The 19,045-nt window shown below is 44.6% G+C and overlaps 1 protein-coding gene across 1 annotated transcript in view; it reads right to left on the reverse strand.

Annotated features, from left to right (window-relative positions):
- Positions 1-6,872: 6,872 nt before the first annotated feature.
- Positions 6,873-19,045, reverse strand: part of LOC144768712 (serine protease 33-like) — a 91,980-nt gene continuing 79,807 nt past the window's right edge. The window contains exons 3-4 of the mRNA XM_078652583.1: positions 17,574-17,743; positions 6,873-7,968 (exon numbers count right to left, since the gene is read on the reverse strand). Of these exons, the coding sequence (XP_078508709.1) occupies positions 7,726-7,968; positions 17,574-17,743 (413 nt within the window). The 3' untranslated portion in view covers positions 6,873-7,725. The remainder of the gene's footprint in view (positions 7,969-17,573; positions 17,744-19,045) is intronic.

The following is a 19,045-nucleotide window of genomic DNA, read 5'->3' on the forward strand; positions in this document are numbered from 1 at the left end:
AAATGAGCTCTCGAACTCTGTGTAATAACGCTGACGCTGCGTAAATGACGCATGCGCAGTAAGGGAGTAGATCGATTTTTTTCTTTGTTTCTTTATCTGTATCTTTATCAACTACGGGTAGACATAAAGTCAAAAACTCATATATCTGGGTTTATGCGGTGTCAATCCTGTTACGTTTGCAATTCTTGGATCGAAAATAATAAACGCGCTCCATGGATCTAACATGTAATGCTAATTTATATGATCGGTTATATACATGCTAAATTATAAATAACATACAAACTCTGTACGATCATTTAAACCATTCGGCTTGAGACTGTTCAGATAATAAATCCAGTGATTTTCACGTTTCAACAGGTTCTTTTTGTTCAAAGTTCCTTCTTTTCTTGGTACAATTTCCAAAACGCATGCTCTTAGTTGGTTCAAGTTGTGTCGTTTTTCTTCAAAATGGGTGGCTATTGTGGATTTCGTGGAATGAGTTCTTATATTGCTCTTGTGTTCTGTCAGTCTTACTTTTAGTTTTCTTTCTGTGTGGCCCACGTACACACTTCCACATGGACATTTTAAGAGATAAACCACATTCGTGGTGTCGCAAGTTGCATTAACCCTTAGAGGTATTTTGTTTCCTTTCATAGGGTGACTAATGTTTGGCCCCTTAATGATGTTGTGGCAGTTGGTGCAATTTAAGCACGGTACTGTTCCTCTGTATATCTGATGGGGTGTAGTTTGTTTGGGTTGTTTTAACAGATCACTTAAATTTTTGCCTCTAGAGTGAGCAAACAGTGGTTCCTGGTCAAAAATTCCATTGAACTCGCTTTCCATCTTGACTATTTGCCAATTCCTGTAAATAATTCTTTTGAATTGGGAACTCACATTAGAATATTTACTGACACAAGTTATCCTTTGCGATTTGGTGCTAGACTTGTACGTGAGTAATTCTGATCTGGTTTTCGATTGGGCTCTAGCCTGTGATTTGCGAACCATGTCTTCTGGATAACCTCTATTGATAAATCTGTGTGCCATGTTTTGTAGTTGATCCTGGCATACGTGATCCTCAGAGACCACTCGTTTAACCCTAAGAAATTGGCTGTATGGGAGGTGTGCCTTCAAGGTTGGAGGGTGGTGGCTGGAGAAATGTAATAAGTTATTCTTGTCAGTGGGTTTCCGATACAAGTTCGTCGTAATACTGCCATCTTTTAGTGTGATCTCCACATCGAGGTATTGAATGGTGGTGCTGTGAATATTCCATGTGAATTTAATTCTGTCGTTTTTTACATCCAATCTTTTAAGTTGCTGTTCCAAAGATTCTTGGGTCCCTTTCCATATGATGAATATGTCATCTATAAAGCGCATGTAAGCTAACAGATGAGTTGCCCATTCCTGGTCGTTGTAAATGTGTTCCTCCTCAAACGTTCCCATAAACAAATTTGCATACGCCGGAGCGGCGCAATTTCCCATAGCGGTTCCATTCAGCTGGATGTACCAGCGCTTCTCGTAGGTGAAATAACTGTTCATGAGAGTAAATTCCATGAGTTTCAACACAAAAAGTTGTAAGTCTTGTGTGTATGTGCTTTGTAGTAGTGCTTTCTCTATGGCGTCAAGGCCTTCTCTGTGTGGTATTGCCGTATACAATGTTTTTACATCAATTGTCGCCATGATACAATCTTGTTCAATTTTGACTGCTTGTAGTTTTATCAAAAAGTCTGTAGTGTCTTTTATATACGAGAGGTTTTTGATGACTAAAGGTTGCAAGTATTTGTCGATGAACTTCCCCACTGGCTCGTGGATGCTCATTTTGGTGGAAACAATGGGTCTGCACGGTGGTTTCTTCGGATCTTTATGTATCTTGGGGACCAAGTATATGGTGGGACTTTTAGGGTTGGATTGCATCAAATATTGTTTGGATTTCTCATTGATCGTTCCCTCTTCAGTGGCTTGTTCCAGTATGGCCTGTAGGGTTTTTCGTATTTCCATAGTGGGATCATAACTAATTTCTAAGTAGGTATTAGTATCTCCTAAATGGGTTTGCATGGCCGCCTCATAGAACTCTTTCTCCATAATTACTGTCGCTCCTCCCTTGTCTGCTTTTTGACAAATTATCTGTGGGTTGTTGGCTATACTTTCAATGGCTCCAAATTCTTTTTTGGACATGTTTGGGTTTTTTGTCCTCTTGTGCGTGTTAATTTGGTTGATTTCCTGTTTGCATAGGTTTTCAAAGAGATCAATCATCTTGTGCGATATGGGAAGAAACACCATTGACTACCCAGGATAACTTAGTTCTAAACATTTCAAATCAGAATCTCACAGAAATACAAATCAATACCTTACAACGAGGATTATCGTTCGTTCCAACCAGTCACACCAATCAATTAGAGTTGGAAGTCAGTCTTTTCAAACTTACTCGTAAGATGAGATTGAGACATTTCTTTGAAAACGTCATCACAGAACCCACCATATCTAAAGATGATGAATTAAAAGGATTGAAAACTCCAAGTACCTATATGCCTCCCATATCGCACAAGATGATTGATCTCTTTGAAAACCTATGCAAACAGGAAATCAACCAAATTAACACGCACAAGAGGACAAAAAACCCAAACATGTCCAAAAAAGAATTTGGAGCCATTGAAAGTATAGCCAACAACCCACAGATAATTTGTCAAAAAGCAGACAAGGGAGGAGCGACAGTAATTATGGAGAAAGAGTTCTATGAGGCGGCCATGCAAACCCATTTAGGAGATACTAATACCTACTTAGAAATTAGTTATGATCCCACTATGGAAATACGAAAAACCCTACAGGCCATACTGGAACAAGCCACTGAAGAGGGAACGATCAATGAGAAATCCAAACAATATTTGATGCAATCCAACCCTAAAAGTCCCACCATATACTTGGTCCCCAAGATACATAAAGATCCGAAGAAACCACCGTGCAGACCCATTGTTTCCACCAAAATGAGCATCCACGAGCCAGTGGGGAAGTTCATCGACAAATACTTGCAACCTTTAGTCATCAAAAACCTCTCGTATATAAAAGACACTACAGACTTTTTGATAAAACTACAAGCAGTCAAAATTGAACAAGATTGTATCATGGCGACAATTGATGTAAAAACATTGTATACGGCAATACCACACAGAGAAGGCCTTGACGCCATAGAGAAAGCACTACTACAAAGCACATACACACAAGACTTACAACTTTTTGTGTTGAAACTCATGGAATTTACTCTCATGAACAGTTATTTCACCTACGAGAAGCGCTGGTACATCCAGCTGAATGGAACCGCTATGGGAAATTGCGCCGCTCCGGCGTATGCAAATTTGTTTATGGGAACGTTTGAGGAGGAACACATTTACAACGACCAGGAATGGGCAACTCATCTGTTAGCTTACATGCGCTTTATAGATGACATATTCATCATATGGAAAGGGACCCAAGAATCTTTGGAACAGCAACTTAAAAGATTGGATGTAAAAAACGACAGAATTAAATTCACATGGAATATTCACAGCACCACCATTCAATACCTCGATGTGGAGATCACACTAAAAGATGGCAGTATTACGACGAACTTGTATCGGAAACCCACTGACAAGAATAACTTATTACATTTCTCCAGCCACCACCCTCCAACCTTGAAGGCACACCTCCCATACAGCCAATTTCTTAGGGTTAAACGAGTGGTCTCTGAGGATCACGTATGCCAGGATCAACTACAAAACATGGCACACAGATTTATCAATAGAGGTTATCCAGAAGACATGGTTCGCAAATCACAGGCTAGAGCCCAATCGAAAACCAGATCAGAATTACTCACGTACAAGTCTAGCACCAAATCGCAAAGGATAACTTGTGTCAGTAAATATTCTAATGTGAGTTCCCAATTCAAAAGAATTATTTACAGGAATTGGCAAATAGTCAAGATGGAAAGCGAGTTCAATGGAATTTTTGACCAGGAACCACTGTTTGCTCACTCTAGAGGCAAAAATTTAAGTGATCTGTTAAAACAACCCAAACAAACTACACCCCATCAGATATACAGAGGAACAGTACCGTGCTTAAATTGCACCAACTGCCACAACATCATTAAGGGGCCAAACATTAGTCACCCTATGAAAGGAAACAAAATACCTCTAAGGGTTAATGCAACTTGCGACACCACGAATGTGGTTTATCTCTTAAAATGTCCATGTGGAAGTGTGTACGTGGGCCACACAGAAAGAAAACTAAAAGTAAGACTGACAGAACACAAGAGCAATATAAGAACTCATTCCACGAAATCCACAATAGCCACCCATTTTGAAGAAAAACGACACAACTTGAACCAACTAAGAGCATGCGTTTTGGAAATTGTACCAAGAAAAGAAGGAACTTTGAACAAAAAGAACCTGTTGAAACGTGAAAATCACTGGATTTATTATCTGAACAGTCTCAAGCCGAATGGTTTAAATGATCGTACAGAGTTTGTATGTTATTTATAATTTAGCATGTATATAACCGATCATATAAATTAGCATTACATGTTAGATCCATGGAGCGCGTTTATTATTTTCGATCCAAGAATTGCAAACGTAACAGGATTGACACCGCATAAACCCAGATATATGAGTTTTTGACTTTATGTCTACCCGTAGTTGATAAAGATACAGATAAAGAAACAAAGAAAAAAATCGATCTACTCCCTTACTGCGCATGCGTCATTTACGCAGCGTCAGCGTTATTACACAGAGTTCGAGAGCTCATTTCGCTATAGACCCACCCGCAGACAGGAGCGGAAAGAAACCATTGCAGTAGCACCAGGTGAGCTTAGAACGCCAGAAAGCACGAGGAGATCGGTAGTGATTTTTTAATCGCGCAGCAGCGTAGATTGAAGACCTAGGCTGTCCCTAACCACCGCGTTAACGGATAGTTAAGCAGCAGCGGTTTATCGTCTTAGTTTCACAGAAACTAGAATGTATTTGAAGATGAACTAAGTAGGGAGATTAAATGTGAAAGGAAGCACAGAAGAGCAAATGTAATTAATGTGATAACGTGAACTAAATGTAACCATTGTTGATTTAAAGCGAGTTACAATGTACACTGTTTATTTTGTTTGTAGAAAATCCCTGACGAAGGTGAAGGGTTTCACCGAAATGCATTGGATGATTATTGCTACAAATGATGATATGGAAATACATTGTGTCAATTTAAAACAATGTGAAATATAAGTTTATCAACTTACAAGTAAAGGACTGATTTGAATCATTTGAAGAGTAACCGTTAGCTGATTCAGCAAATACACTGGTGCCATGGGAGATGCACCTACGATTCTATAGGTGTGCAACCAGTGAGGATTCCCAGTAGGGACCATCCCACAGGGAAAGCCAGGACGGGTTCCCCAGCGGTATACAGCGCCGGGACGCCCCTTTGCTGGGGCAGCTGTGCGCTTTACAAGGACATTTAACATAACAGCTGCTGAAAGAACGGGAACCCCATCTACAAATGTTCTGGCCTCTGTAGGTCTGGGCAGGTAACAAAAGTGGAGCTGGGAACATTTCAAAGTCACAGCCAGATTACGAGCAAATAGGGCGCCTAGCATGCAAGGTGCCAGACATCAAAATACACATGATTAGGATGGCAGGGGCGAAAAATGGAGCAAACTGGTACTGACCCTGTAACCAGCAACTCGTGGCTTCCGTTAGCAGCAGGAATGCTGAACACACAACAGAGGAACCAACATGAAATAAACAAGCCTCACATCAAGACACCGCTGCGAGGCAATGTTCTTCAAAGGTTTGGCTGAAATCAAGTAACAGCTGAGCATGGTCACTTCCTGAAATATGTACGGAATAAAGCACTGCAAAAATGCTGTCGAAAAACAAATTCCCATTTATTATAAATTGGGGTAAAATAACCGATTCCCAGAGTTCTGCTCTCTTTTAGTAACAGCAGTGAAATAGACACAACGTGGTTCGCATGAACCCGCCGAAAATGCTGCTTGAAGGAGATTGCAGTAGCAGCTTCTCTCCTCAATATAATGTAAGCATCAGCTATACGTTAGATCCTCCCATATTCCTTGCTGCAAGATGTGTGCTGGTCCACACAAAGAACTATCTGGTCACTCTGCAGTTCCCACCCACAGGGGCATCGTTGTGATTAGCGCAGCAGATGCAGTGGCATTGGCCCCAGCTGTGTGAGGCGCTTTATGCACCCCAATTGTGAGAGGTTTTCTTTTTTTACTACGAAACTGGTCCCAGAGAAGGGCAATGTTTCATGATAGACCTATAGGGCCGATAGCACCCTGATGTGTGACAGGATAGCGACGGTGAGCTTCTATTCTATCACATTCACCAGCTCTGTGCCAGTCAAAAACTATTTTTACGCCTCATCACTTTCATATGTCACCATCCGCCGCTAACCACAAGGCACCAGTGGCAAACTACCTCAACCACCATGGCTGGGGCCCAGTAGCCTCCTGTGTGAGATCTAACCACCAATTTTAAGAACTTCTTTTTCCATATAGTCCTTTAAATCCTTATTCATTTCACCCAGGAAGGCCCTTGGGTACCATTGTTAGTGGATCAATTCGTAGTTCTACCTCTGTCCTCCACCTGTGTGTTGCACGGTTCAGAATTTACAGACGGTTGTGTACATTTCAGTCCTCCATTCTTTCTCTCATAGAAAGGGATGCTCTCTTTTCTACTCCCTTTCCGTTCGCTGCCAGCTCGCCTACTTCAGTGTTTAAGGCCTCAGAAGGCCTAGTGTGTGGTGATAGCAGCAAGCTTTGGCTACTTTGTATGGAGTTCCTCCTTCATATTTAAGGCTTCTGCATCCATAGTTTCCTTTATGCCCTGTTCACTCAATGAGATTTGGTGATTGAAAGATCTAGGTATTTGTGAAAATTAGTTGAGACTTTTCAGACATGGTTCCTTCAGTACACCAAATAGTTTTTTAATTCATATTATAGTACAACAATACAACTTCAGGTCATCTTGGCGAAAGGCTAATCTGCTGCTAATGCCCACACACTCATGGAATACTGAATTAGAATGGAGATAACGGGTATTTATTGTAGTCATGGATATGAGGAGTCCGAGCATCAACCTCTGAAGCTGGAAAGTCATGTGTCCTCCAAGGCTGTCTATACATGCGTTTAAAACCATGGACTTTCAAGAGCTTCATTCAAGACAATGGATTGATTTAGCCTTTTCTGGAACACCCGCTTGTTTCCCAACAATCCAGTAGTCACTTTCATCTTTACATTTGGATTAAAAGCTCTCATTGTGTAAAATGCTTGAATCCCATTAGAGCCCATCTGCTCTCCCAGACTTTAGATGCCCTCCCCATGTTATACACCCGAAGTGGCAAGTAAAAACCAATTCAGATGGTGGCTGGAGGCAATAACTCAATATTATGTCATCAAACTATGTTCTACCATTGACAAGTGAGGATTATGGGAAATCAGTGAATGTGGATTAAAATTTCTTCAAAAAAACATATGGGATGGAAGTAAATAAAAATTGTTCCATGATTCTATCACTGGAGATAGTAGACAGTGAGGCATGAAATAGCAAGGTTAGTAGTAAGCACTTGGAAGTGTTCTTGTTTACGTCGATGTGTATAGGGAAGCTCCTCGACAGCAGAAGCATCAATCAGTAGACGTTTCTGCACTGAATGAAGGAGTGCGAACAGTCGGATCCCAGAGGAGTTCCACAATGGTGATGAGCCATGCTGTGACCGCTACCAAAGGTGACCTAGGAGGAAGGCCAACAGTAGCAGCAGAGGCAATAGAGGACAGAACCTACTGCTGCTGATGTGGCCAGCATTTGAGGAAACATATTTCTGAATCCAAGTATTGTAAGATGTAACCTTGGTGTACACCCCGGGGCGATTCCGTTTAGCGCATCCAATGCCCCAGCTCACAACGCCTGCCAGGTACCAGGTACCATTAGATTCACAGACCAAGGGCCCTCCGGAGTCTCCCTGGAAAAGAAGACAAACAATGCAATGACTGTCCCCTATTCACAGATTAAAAAAAACAAAACTCTCCAGGCCTGAGAAATAGAGAAAATTGGAGAGACAGATTGGTCTGGGGTTTACTACAAAATATTGAGATATAAATGTTAACAAACAAAAGTATAATCAGAAGATCAGGTATACTATACTTAACTCCACATCAGTGTGCCTTGATGAAGGATAGATCCTCAAGATACGCAGATGTAAATTTAATAATAGTACTTCTATCTGCAAAGCAATATATACTTACCTTAACGATATTCTGTGTGTCAACACTCTGACCATGGTATGTTTGCATTTTGCCATTAATATTCTGAACTACAACTGGTTCTGGAGCCGGGAAGTCTACAGAGGTCCAATAAGGTAAATTCATTACCACGTTTGTAATTTGTAAGAAAGACATTGACTTTATAAATGACTTTAATTTAGGTTTGTTAAATATAAGCAGCATATAAGGCTATCCTAACATTTAGCATGTACACAGACGTCTTGGAACAACATTAGACATCCACGGTTCAGAAAGAAGGCTGGGAAACAGGTTGGGAAAGGAAAGAGATCTTTGGGGAAAACCAATTTAGAATAAAGTAAAGATGAGTTTAGAACGAAAAAGGTATTTTGAAAAGTGGTTAGCGATTGAATTTTGACAATTTTCCCAGAGAACACATTTCATCAGAAACCTTATGTTCTAACCATAGGATTTCATCTAAAATATGATGTGGATTTCGGGAACGGGATGTCATTGTTCTCTTCAAATGAATTAAATTCTAGATAATCAATGACTTATAAAAGCAAAACCAAAATTGGAAATGGTACTGCAGATGCATTGGAGTCATCCAATAACATTGGGTCCTGAGACAGGTGGATTCAAAGAAGAATCAAGGGCAGACTTGTTTCAACACATGATCTCGGGGCAAAGATTGCTCTAGAGAGTAGATCTTTGGTCATTTGGCATTATATCTGGGACCTTATTGGAGAGTTCAGCATTAATAGGCCTTAGTAACATATAGAGGTAGAACAGGTGGCAGATAGAGGGGTGTGGTGAGAAAGATTATAGCGAGAGTGATAAAGAGGGAAACTCTAGAGAAAAGCTTTGAGGTGCTGGTTGGAAAAGAGTCTTGGGGTACCAGTTGGACACAAAAAAAATCAGTATGATGAATTCAGAAGTGAACAGCAGAGTGGATGGGTAAAAGCTGTCATCGACAGCCTCTGCTTTATTCACCCAGGTCCCGGTCTTCCTTGCTCTTGGTTTTGATTTACAAGTAACCTTTGCCAATAAGAAGTCATTTGGGCGAGGCCTTACTCCTGTGCAAGGGTTGAAGAATATATCATTCTTAGCTGCAGGATGTTTTCTTACACACAGATTATGGGGCCGATTATGATAGAGGATTTTCCGCCTCCTCCGGGCCGGCGGAAGCCACCGCCGGCCCAGAGGAGGCGGAAAATCCTCTGCGGAGTCACCAAAGACCCACCGCCGCATTACGATGGCTGGTGGGTCTTGGATTCTGTCCGCTGCTTTTCCGCCGCGGTCGGATTACAACCGCGGCGGAAAAGCTCTCCTTTGGCTGGCAGTGTCTATCAGACACCGCCAGCCAAATTAGGAAGCATTAGTAAACATGCTTTTCCGCGGCGGGTTTTCCGCCGTGGAAAAGCATGTGTACTTTTGCTTTTGGGGGCCCGTTGCGGGCCCCCAGAGCGTAGGCGGGTGGGGGGTTCACATGGGGGGTACCTATGGTACCCCCCAGCATTTACATGCACAAAGCGGCAGGCACCGCGCGGTGCCTGCCGCTTTGTGCATGTAAATGTTACACATGCACTTTTAACATTGCGGCGGGTGCTGCTTGAAGCAGCACCCGCCGCAATGTTAAATATCCAGGATGTGACCGCCAGGGTGGCGGTCACATCCTGATTTGCACGGAGGGACCTCCGCAGTCCATGCGGACGGTCCCTCCACCTCTGGGATGGCGGACGGACACAAGTCCGTCCGCCATCCTAATCGGCCCCTAAGTGTAGGAAGAGGCTACAACTCAGCCCTTCTTCAACTACACTGAATACAATACACAAGTCAGAGGTGGAGCTTAGCTAAGATGCATGTCAGAGTTAGATCTTAGCTTAGCTACAAGTCAGAGGTAGAGCTTAGTTAAGATGATGGAAAGAATTCACACCCTCATCTTAGCTATTGTCTTCCAAAATGGTGATACAAAAGCAAAATAACCCACCCACTGTGTCCTAATGGGTCAGCAACTACACCAATATGAGGCTTTATGTTGACTGAACAGAACTTGAAAATGTTCATTGAGTTCACCGCTGTTTGTCCAAGTTGTTTTCTGGTGACAAAGCAGTGTAAGATTCAGACTCAAAAGCAGCCTGTTAACTCTAGTTGGCCAAGCTGAAAGGGTTGTATGACACCCGCACATGCCTAAGCCACGCGGCCTTTACAAAAACCACGTTTTTACACATTTCGTCGTAAAGGCATGTTTGGTAAAGGTATAGTGTTATAAAGGTACGAGGTCCATATGGAGTCAGAATGGGACAGCACTCAAATCAGTGGCAAAATTCCCCATATAAAATCTGCTTTGGCATTTTACGAAATTCTCTACAATAATGCTAATGGTTGAATGCAGACGCCCACTTTTTAAATAACACTATATACTGGCACAGACTGTTTTTTGGTATTCTGGGTGAAGCTTTCTGACTTTTAGTGATGCTAAGCATCATCGCCTTATGTGCTGGAAATCATAAGAGGCTCTAAGGTGATACTTCGATTTGATGATCAAAGCACATTTCCTTTCCTCCGGTTTCTGCTTCCTGTGGATTTTTCTGTCCTCTCATGCTTTCACATTGCTCAGTCAAACTACAAGTGAGCCCCCTACTCTCTATTCGCGGAAGGTACCTCTCCATTTGCAAGGTGGATGACTGCTGCATGCCCCAGACCCATGTTCAGAGTGTCCAATAAGGCTGGTGAGATGAAAACAGATATAAGTACAGTCTGGTTGCATCAAACAGTGCTTAATTTGAGCCACTGCTTGCAAGTGGGGCTCACACGCACTCATTAGGTCTAGACTAGATGCAGCATGCATGTGCTGCTCGCTCTGCAAGACTGCTGTAGTAGAGTATGGGAGAGAAGCTGCGACCACTCTCCTCCAATAGTTTTCATTGGCTTGTGTCATTGTCTTTCATAAATGCTGCCTTCGGATTTGTTAATAGGCTTGTTAGTCCCTCCTTAGTACAGCCTTATCTTTAGAGAATGGGAGAGAAGCCGCACCCATTCTCTTACCATATTTTTCATTGGCTTGTGTCACTGTCTATCGTAAATGCTGTTCTGCACACTGAGGATCAAGGCCGGACTGACTACCAGGCATTTTGGCATGCTGCCAAGCTGGGGGCTGACAACACTGCGGTGGGGGCTAATTTTGTTGATGGAGACCTGCGTGTGCTTCGAAATAAACAAAGCAAAACGAATTTCGTTCAGCACACGCAGGTCCCAATCAACGAAATCAGCCCCCAGCTCGGCAGCATGCCAATACACCCGGTAGCCAGTCCGGCCCTGCTAAGGTTCATCGAGGGTCAAAAAAATCCAAGGGGTACCAATCCCTACAAAATTCGAAATATCACACAGAGTACGTTTGGCTGTATGTGAGAAAGAAAACAGAGAATAATAGAAGTTGTGTAATGTCATAAGGGCTATTTGGGAAGAAAGAACTAGGAGGAGAATTTCCCTTTAGGACAAGAACCCTTACTCACCATTAGGTGACATGCTTCATCATAAGGGTTCCAGCCTCACACCGAGGTGTGGGCCACAACTCTCCGAGGGGAGGAGCTGAGCTATTTTCTCAAGATGAGCATATGGATAGAGAGGCAGAGTACAAAAAAGGAGCTAGGGATATAAAGATGTCACTCTGGGTACAATAAACCTTTATTGGCTTGCCTCAAGGACACAGTTCAAAGCAAGAGGACTAGGAATTTAGCCAATAGGTTCTCGTCCTGAAGGGAAATTCTCCTCCATGTTCTTTCTTCCCAAACAGCCCTTCTGACGGGCGCCTGCTTTCAATCACTTTAACCCAGCATTCCCTCATGTCTGTTTGACCCTCTCCACCAAGTAAAATGGATTTAGAAATGATTAGCGAAAGTCATGTGAATTCCAGGTAGCACATACTCCGGTGCTAATGGGATGAAGCAGACACTAGCACATCTGTGTTACAGCTCATATGTACTAAAGCTACCTCACTGACCACCAATAGCACTACCACTGCCAATACCACCACCCCTGCCAATACCACCACTAGTGCCAATACCACCACTACCGTCAATACCACCACTACCGCCAATACCATCACCACCACCAATACCTCCATCCCCTATGCCACCAATACCACCAATACCCTCACCACCAATACCACCACCAATACCACCTTCAACACCAATACCACCACCTGCTCCGCTCCCACTCCCACCACCTCCACTCCCACCACCACCAATACCACCACCACCAATACCACCACCACCAATACCACCACCACCAATACCAATACTACCGGCACCAATACTACCGGCACCAATACTACCGGCACCAATATCACCACCACCAATACCACCGCCACCAATACCACCACCATCAATACCACCGCCATCAAGACCACTGTCAAGACCACCGCCATCAAGACCACCGCCACCACCAATACCACCCCCACCACCAATACCATCCCCACCACCAATACCACCCTCACCACCAAAAATACCCCCACCAATACCACCACCGCCACCAATACCACCACCACCAATACCACCAGCACCAATACCACCACCATCAATACCACTGCCATCAATACCACCCCCATCAATACCACCACCATTAATACCACCAACACCAACACCAATACCACTGCCTCCAGTACCACCACCAATACCACCACTACCACCCCCACTACCAATTCCACCCCACCACCAATACCACCCCCACCACCAATACCACCACAGCAAATACCACCACCGCCAATACCACCATCACCATCAATACCACCGCCATCAATACCACCGCCATCAATACCACCAACACCACCACCAATCCCACTGCCTCCAATACCACCACCAATACCACCACTACCAGCCCCACTACCAATATCACCCCCACCACCAATACCACCACAGCCAATGCCACCACCGCCAATACCACCATCACCATCAATATCACCGCCATCAATACCACCGCCATCAATACCACGGCCACCAATACCACCTGCACCAATACCACCTGCACCAATACCACCGCCTTCAATACCACCGCCATCAATACCACCGCCATCAATACCACCGCCTCAAATACCACCAACAACACCAATACCACCACCTCCAATACCACCATCACACCATCAATACCACCACAATCAATACCACCACTACTAATGCAAATACCATCACCACCAATACCACCTCGACCACCAACACGACCTCCACCACCAATACCACCTCCAATACCACCTTCACCACCAATACCACCTTCACCACCAATACCACCTCAACCACCAATACCACCACCACCAATACACCTCCACCCCCAATCCCACCACCTCCACTACCACCACCACTACCAATCCCACCACCAAAACCGCAACTACCAATTACACCAGCAATACCACCACCACCACCAATACCACCACTGCCACCAATACCACCACTGCCACTAATACCACCACTGCCACCAATACTACCACTGCCATCAATACCACCACCACCATCAATACCACTGCCATCAATACCACTGCCATCAATACCACCACCTCCAATACCACTGCCTCCAATACCACCACATCTAATACCACCACCACCAATACCACCACCAGCAATATCACCACAATCAATACGACCACCTCAATCAATACCACCACCACAGTCAATACCATCACCAGCACAGCTGTCCCCGTAACACGGGTGCCTGCTTTCAGTCACTTTATTCCCTCATGTCTGTTTGACCCTCCCCACCAAGTAAAATGGATTTAGAAATGATTAGCGAAAGTCATGTGAATTCCAGGTAGCACATACTCCTGTGCTAATGGGCTGAAGCAGACAACAGCACACCTGTGTGACAGCTCATATGTACTAAAGCTACCTCACTGACCACCAATAGCACCACCACTGCCAATACCACCACCCCTGCCAATACCACCACTACTGCCAATACCACCACTACCGTCAATACCACCACCGCCAATACCATCACCACCGCCAATACCACCACTACCGTCAATACCACCACCGCCGATACCATCACCACTGCCAATCCCACCACTACCGTCAATACCACCACCGCCAAAACCACCATCCCCTATGCCACCAATACCACCAATACCCTCACCACCAATACCTCCAATACCAATACCACAACCACCAATACCACCACCACCAATACCAATACTACCTGCACCAATACTACCGGCACCAATACTACCGGCACCAATACCACCGCCACCAATACCACCGCCATCAATACCACCGCCATCAATACCACCACCATCAAGACCACCGTCATCAAGAGCACCACCATCAAGACCACCGCCACCACCAATAACACCCCCACCACCAATACCACCCCCACCACCAATACCACCCCCACCAATACCACCGGCACCAATACCACCACCATCAATACCACCGCCATTAATTCCACCGCCATCAATACCACCAACACCACCACCAATACCACTGCCTCCAATACCACCACCAATACCACCACTACCAGCCCCACTACCAATACCACCCCACCACCAATACCACCACAGCCAATACCACCACCGCCAATACCACCATCACCATCAATACCACAGCCATCAATACCACGGCCACCAATACCACGGCCACCAATACCACCTGCACCAATACCACCTGCACCAATACCACCGCCATCAATACCACCATCTCAAATACCACCAACAACACAAATATCACCATCTCCAATACCACCATCACACCATCAATACCACCACAATCAATACCACCACCACCACCGCCAATACCACCACCACTAATGCAAATACCATCACCACCAATACCACCTCCACCACCAACACCACCTCCACCACCAATACCACCTCCAATACCACCTTCACCACCAATACCACCTTCCCCACCAATACCACCTCCACCACCAATACCACCACCACCAATACACCTCCACCCCCAATCCCACCACCTCCACTACCACCACCACCACCACCAAAACCGCAACTACCAATTACACCACCAATACCACCACCGCCACCAATACCACCACTGCCACCAATACCACCACTGCCACCAATATAACCACTGGCATCAATACCACCACCACCGTCAATACCACTGCCATCAACACCACTGCCATCAATACCACCACCTCCAATACCACTGCCTCCAATACCACCACCTCTAATACCACCACCACCAATATCCCCACAATCAATACCACCACCTCAATCAATACCACCACCACAGTCAATACCATCACCACCGCCAATGCCAATACCATCAATACCACCGCCAATACCACCGCCACCAGTACCACCACCACCAATATCACCGCCACCAATATCACCGCCACCAATATCACTGCCACCAATACCACCGCCACCAATACCACCTCCACCACCAATACCCCCTTCACTGCCACCGACCAATACCCTCACCAATACCACCACCATCACCAATACCACCACCACCATCACCAATACCATCACCAATACCACCACCACCAATACCACCACCGGCAATACAATAACCGCCACCAATACAACCACCATCACCAATACCACCACTGTCAATACCACCATTGCCAATACCACCACCTCCAATACCACCACCTCCAATACCACCACCTCCAATACTACCACCTTCAATACTACCACCTCCAATATTACCACCAAAACTACACCAACAATACCACCACCACTATCACCACCAGTACCAATACCGCCACCAATACCACCAGCACCAATACCAGCACCAATATCACCACCACCGCCAATACCCCACCACCATTACCAATACCACCACCACAAATAGCATACCACCATCACCAATAGCAGTACCTCCACCAGTACCACCACCACGAATACCAGTCCCACAACCAATACCCCACGACCAATACCCCACCACCAATACCACCAAAATCAATACCACCACCAATACCAACAGCAGTACCACCACCACCAATAGCAGTAGCACCACCACCCATAGCAGTAGCACCAACACCAAATGCAGTACCACCACCAATACAACCTCCACCAATACCAGCACCACCAATACCAGCACCACCAAAACCAGCACCACCACCAATACCACCAGTACCACCACCACTGCGCCTCTCGCTCACTAATAATAGCAGGGGCAAGAGGCTGGAGCTGCAGTCCGAGACCATTCCTCCGCCCATGCCTGCCATAAAGCACAGCCCGCCCTGCACCAGGAGGTGAAGCCAGGGCCCAACTACAGCTAGAGTGTTTTTTATTAGGCAAACAATAGCAATTACATTACGCAATGCCATACTGCACGCACACATCGTGGAGAGGGCAGGAACCAGGCCCCCCCAACCCCTGCTCTTCCTCTTGAGCTGCAACAGTGTAATCACAGAGCGAAAAATGTTGGAGGGCTTTGTTAGTGTTTATAGCTCGGATCATATGTAACTCCCACTTCACACTTTGTATATGTGTAATGTACAACACTTACACATCTTCTTCAGTGCACTATTTATCACTACTTTGAAGACGTTGCAGGCTGGTCTCTTCCTCCAATATTTACAATCTAACAAGCAGTTGAGAAGGCCCTTTATTGCAATGCAATAGGTCTCACATTTGCGAGAGTTTAATCTATTAGTATTGTAAATGACAATGGCTTTTATTTATGTTGGTTGGTTGTGTATGAACGAGTAATAAGGGGGAATTAAGACTATGCAGCCTGATACTCGTAGTTTTTGAACGAAAGTTTGGGCCCCGGAGCTTATTGTTTTACAAATTAAGCACCGATCCAACTGCTTCCCATATTCCCTCGCCCCGTGTTCGGACTGCAAGCACTCAACATACACCATTCATCTCAACATCCACTGGGTCACACACAGGCTGAGGGAAACAAGTAAAAATTGACAAAAATCTGCTCGGACTCGCACCGACGCACACAGAACATGTTCCTCTAAAGCTTTGACAAAAACGTGAGTTTTGTCTTTTGCTCATCAGGATGGACACATTTAGGAATGCCATATAGATGCAACAGGGAAAACTAGAGAACCATTTTCCATTTTCTGTTGTATTATTAGGATTAGTCATTTGGGAATCACATTACACATAATTCCTAAAATTGCCCCAAAAATTATGTTTATTGAAAACATGGCAAATATAGGATTATATCGTAAAAAAGTTTTCATGTTTATTTTTTGGGGCCAAATGTATTTTTGAGAATGGAAAATCTAAGGTTCATAGGTGGATTTCAGTGCAAATATATACTGGGAAAAATTAACCTCAGCCTTGCACTAGACAACTTACCATTATGATTTAACCTCAGGACATATATCTAGACACTGCTTGGGAGCACTCAGACACTTCAAAGCCACTCACCTGGCAAGAGTCTTCTCCTCCAGCCGCATAGCCAGCGCAAATCATGTCACTGAGGATTATGGGTTGGCCTGAGCTCACACCTGAACCGATATGGTAGAGGTCATCACAGGTTGATGTGTCAATGATTGGGACCATCACTTCCTGCAGAGTCTTGGGCCATTGGAGAGGAACTGTAAAAATAGTAATAGACAATTTGTTTCCGATGACGCAGAACAGGCTCAGATAATCATTTAACTTGTCCTGACGTGCACTGAGATAATTCACCTCCGTGAGCAACGTACATAATTCATAAAGTGGGATTTAGTGTATTCAAAACAAAGTTGTAAGGTACTTTAGTTGCAAACCAAAATTATAATAAGAGCTTCCTTAAAGAGAAAACATCTATTCTCAGAAAGACTAAGAAACTTCATACATTCTTAGCCAGCATGCCAGCAACTTCTGTCACTCCAGCCTCATCGGGAGTCACTACATCGGAGAAGGTGGTTGGAATCTAGAATGGATACCTTGACTTTGGAATAGATTTGAACAATGAAAATATAAGATGCAGATCTGCTTCCATATTTAATAGTAGTAGTAATAATCTTTATTCGGCAATTTTGTTCACCATAAAAGAGTACACGTACATAAGAATATTCAATTCCCCCACTAAAACAATAAAATATGTACAGCATAAAAGTGTCCTGGGCTAAAGAATGCTCCACAGTCATTAATTAAGTAAGGAAAGCTTTGGTTACGTGCATCAGTCCATTGGTAGCCTAGAATGCATTTTCAGTAGCCGGGAGCGCGTCAGCCAAACACTACTCAAAAATGTTGCCACCCCGCATATCGTGGTGGTGGATGATGAATCGGTAGTAAGTACACGTAGTGCCAGGCTATGACACCTCAGCCCCAGCTCCCTACATACAGGTTTCAGCAAGATTTTCCGTGCCGCTTTGTAGGCGGGGCAGGCAAAGAATAGGTGGGCCACAGTCTCCTTTGGTGCTGCACAACCTGGGCACGAACGCAAGGAGGCACCAGATTTGGACCACCTCATCGTGAAATCATGCACCGGTAGCGTCCCGTACCTCAGTTTTAGATATAGCGCTCTATCTAAGGGTTTGGTTATCAGGTCAAGGAAGGGTTCCCGTTTTTTCACCCATTTAAATTCCAAGAACCGATCCGTGAGTGAACCCCCATCCAAACCATTCAGTGCCACACTCTGTACCCAGTCCCAATATAGCCTTTTAATCACTTCCTTGGGCGGCGGCATTTGAGACTCCTATGCATCTCTTAGACCTAGTTTAAGGACTAGGTCTCTCACATTATTCAGCCATCCAATTTTTTTCCCGGTGTCGAGCAGTAAAAGGTCATCCAGCCCTTCAGCATACTTAGCAAGCTCCTCAGTCCTTCTTAAACGGGTCCAGAAAAGCAATGGGCGTAGCCTCACCAAGTCCTTAAGGGCTCTTATGCCCAAATCTAATCTCAGGGGGATC

Source organism: Lissotriton helveticus, chromosome 7 (genome assembly GCF_964261635.1).
Source record: "Lissotriton helveticus chromosome 7, aLisHel1.1, whole genome shotgun sequence".
Taxonomy (NCBI): Eukaryota; Metazoa; Chordata; class Amphibia; order Caudata; family Salamandridae; genus Lissotriton; species Lissotriton helveticus.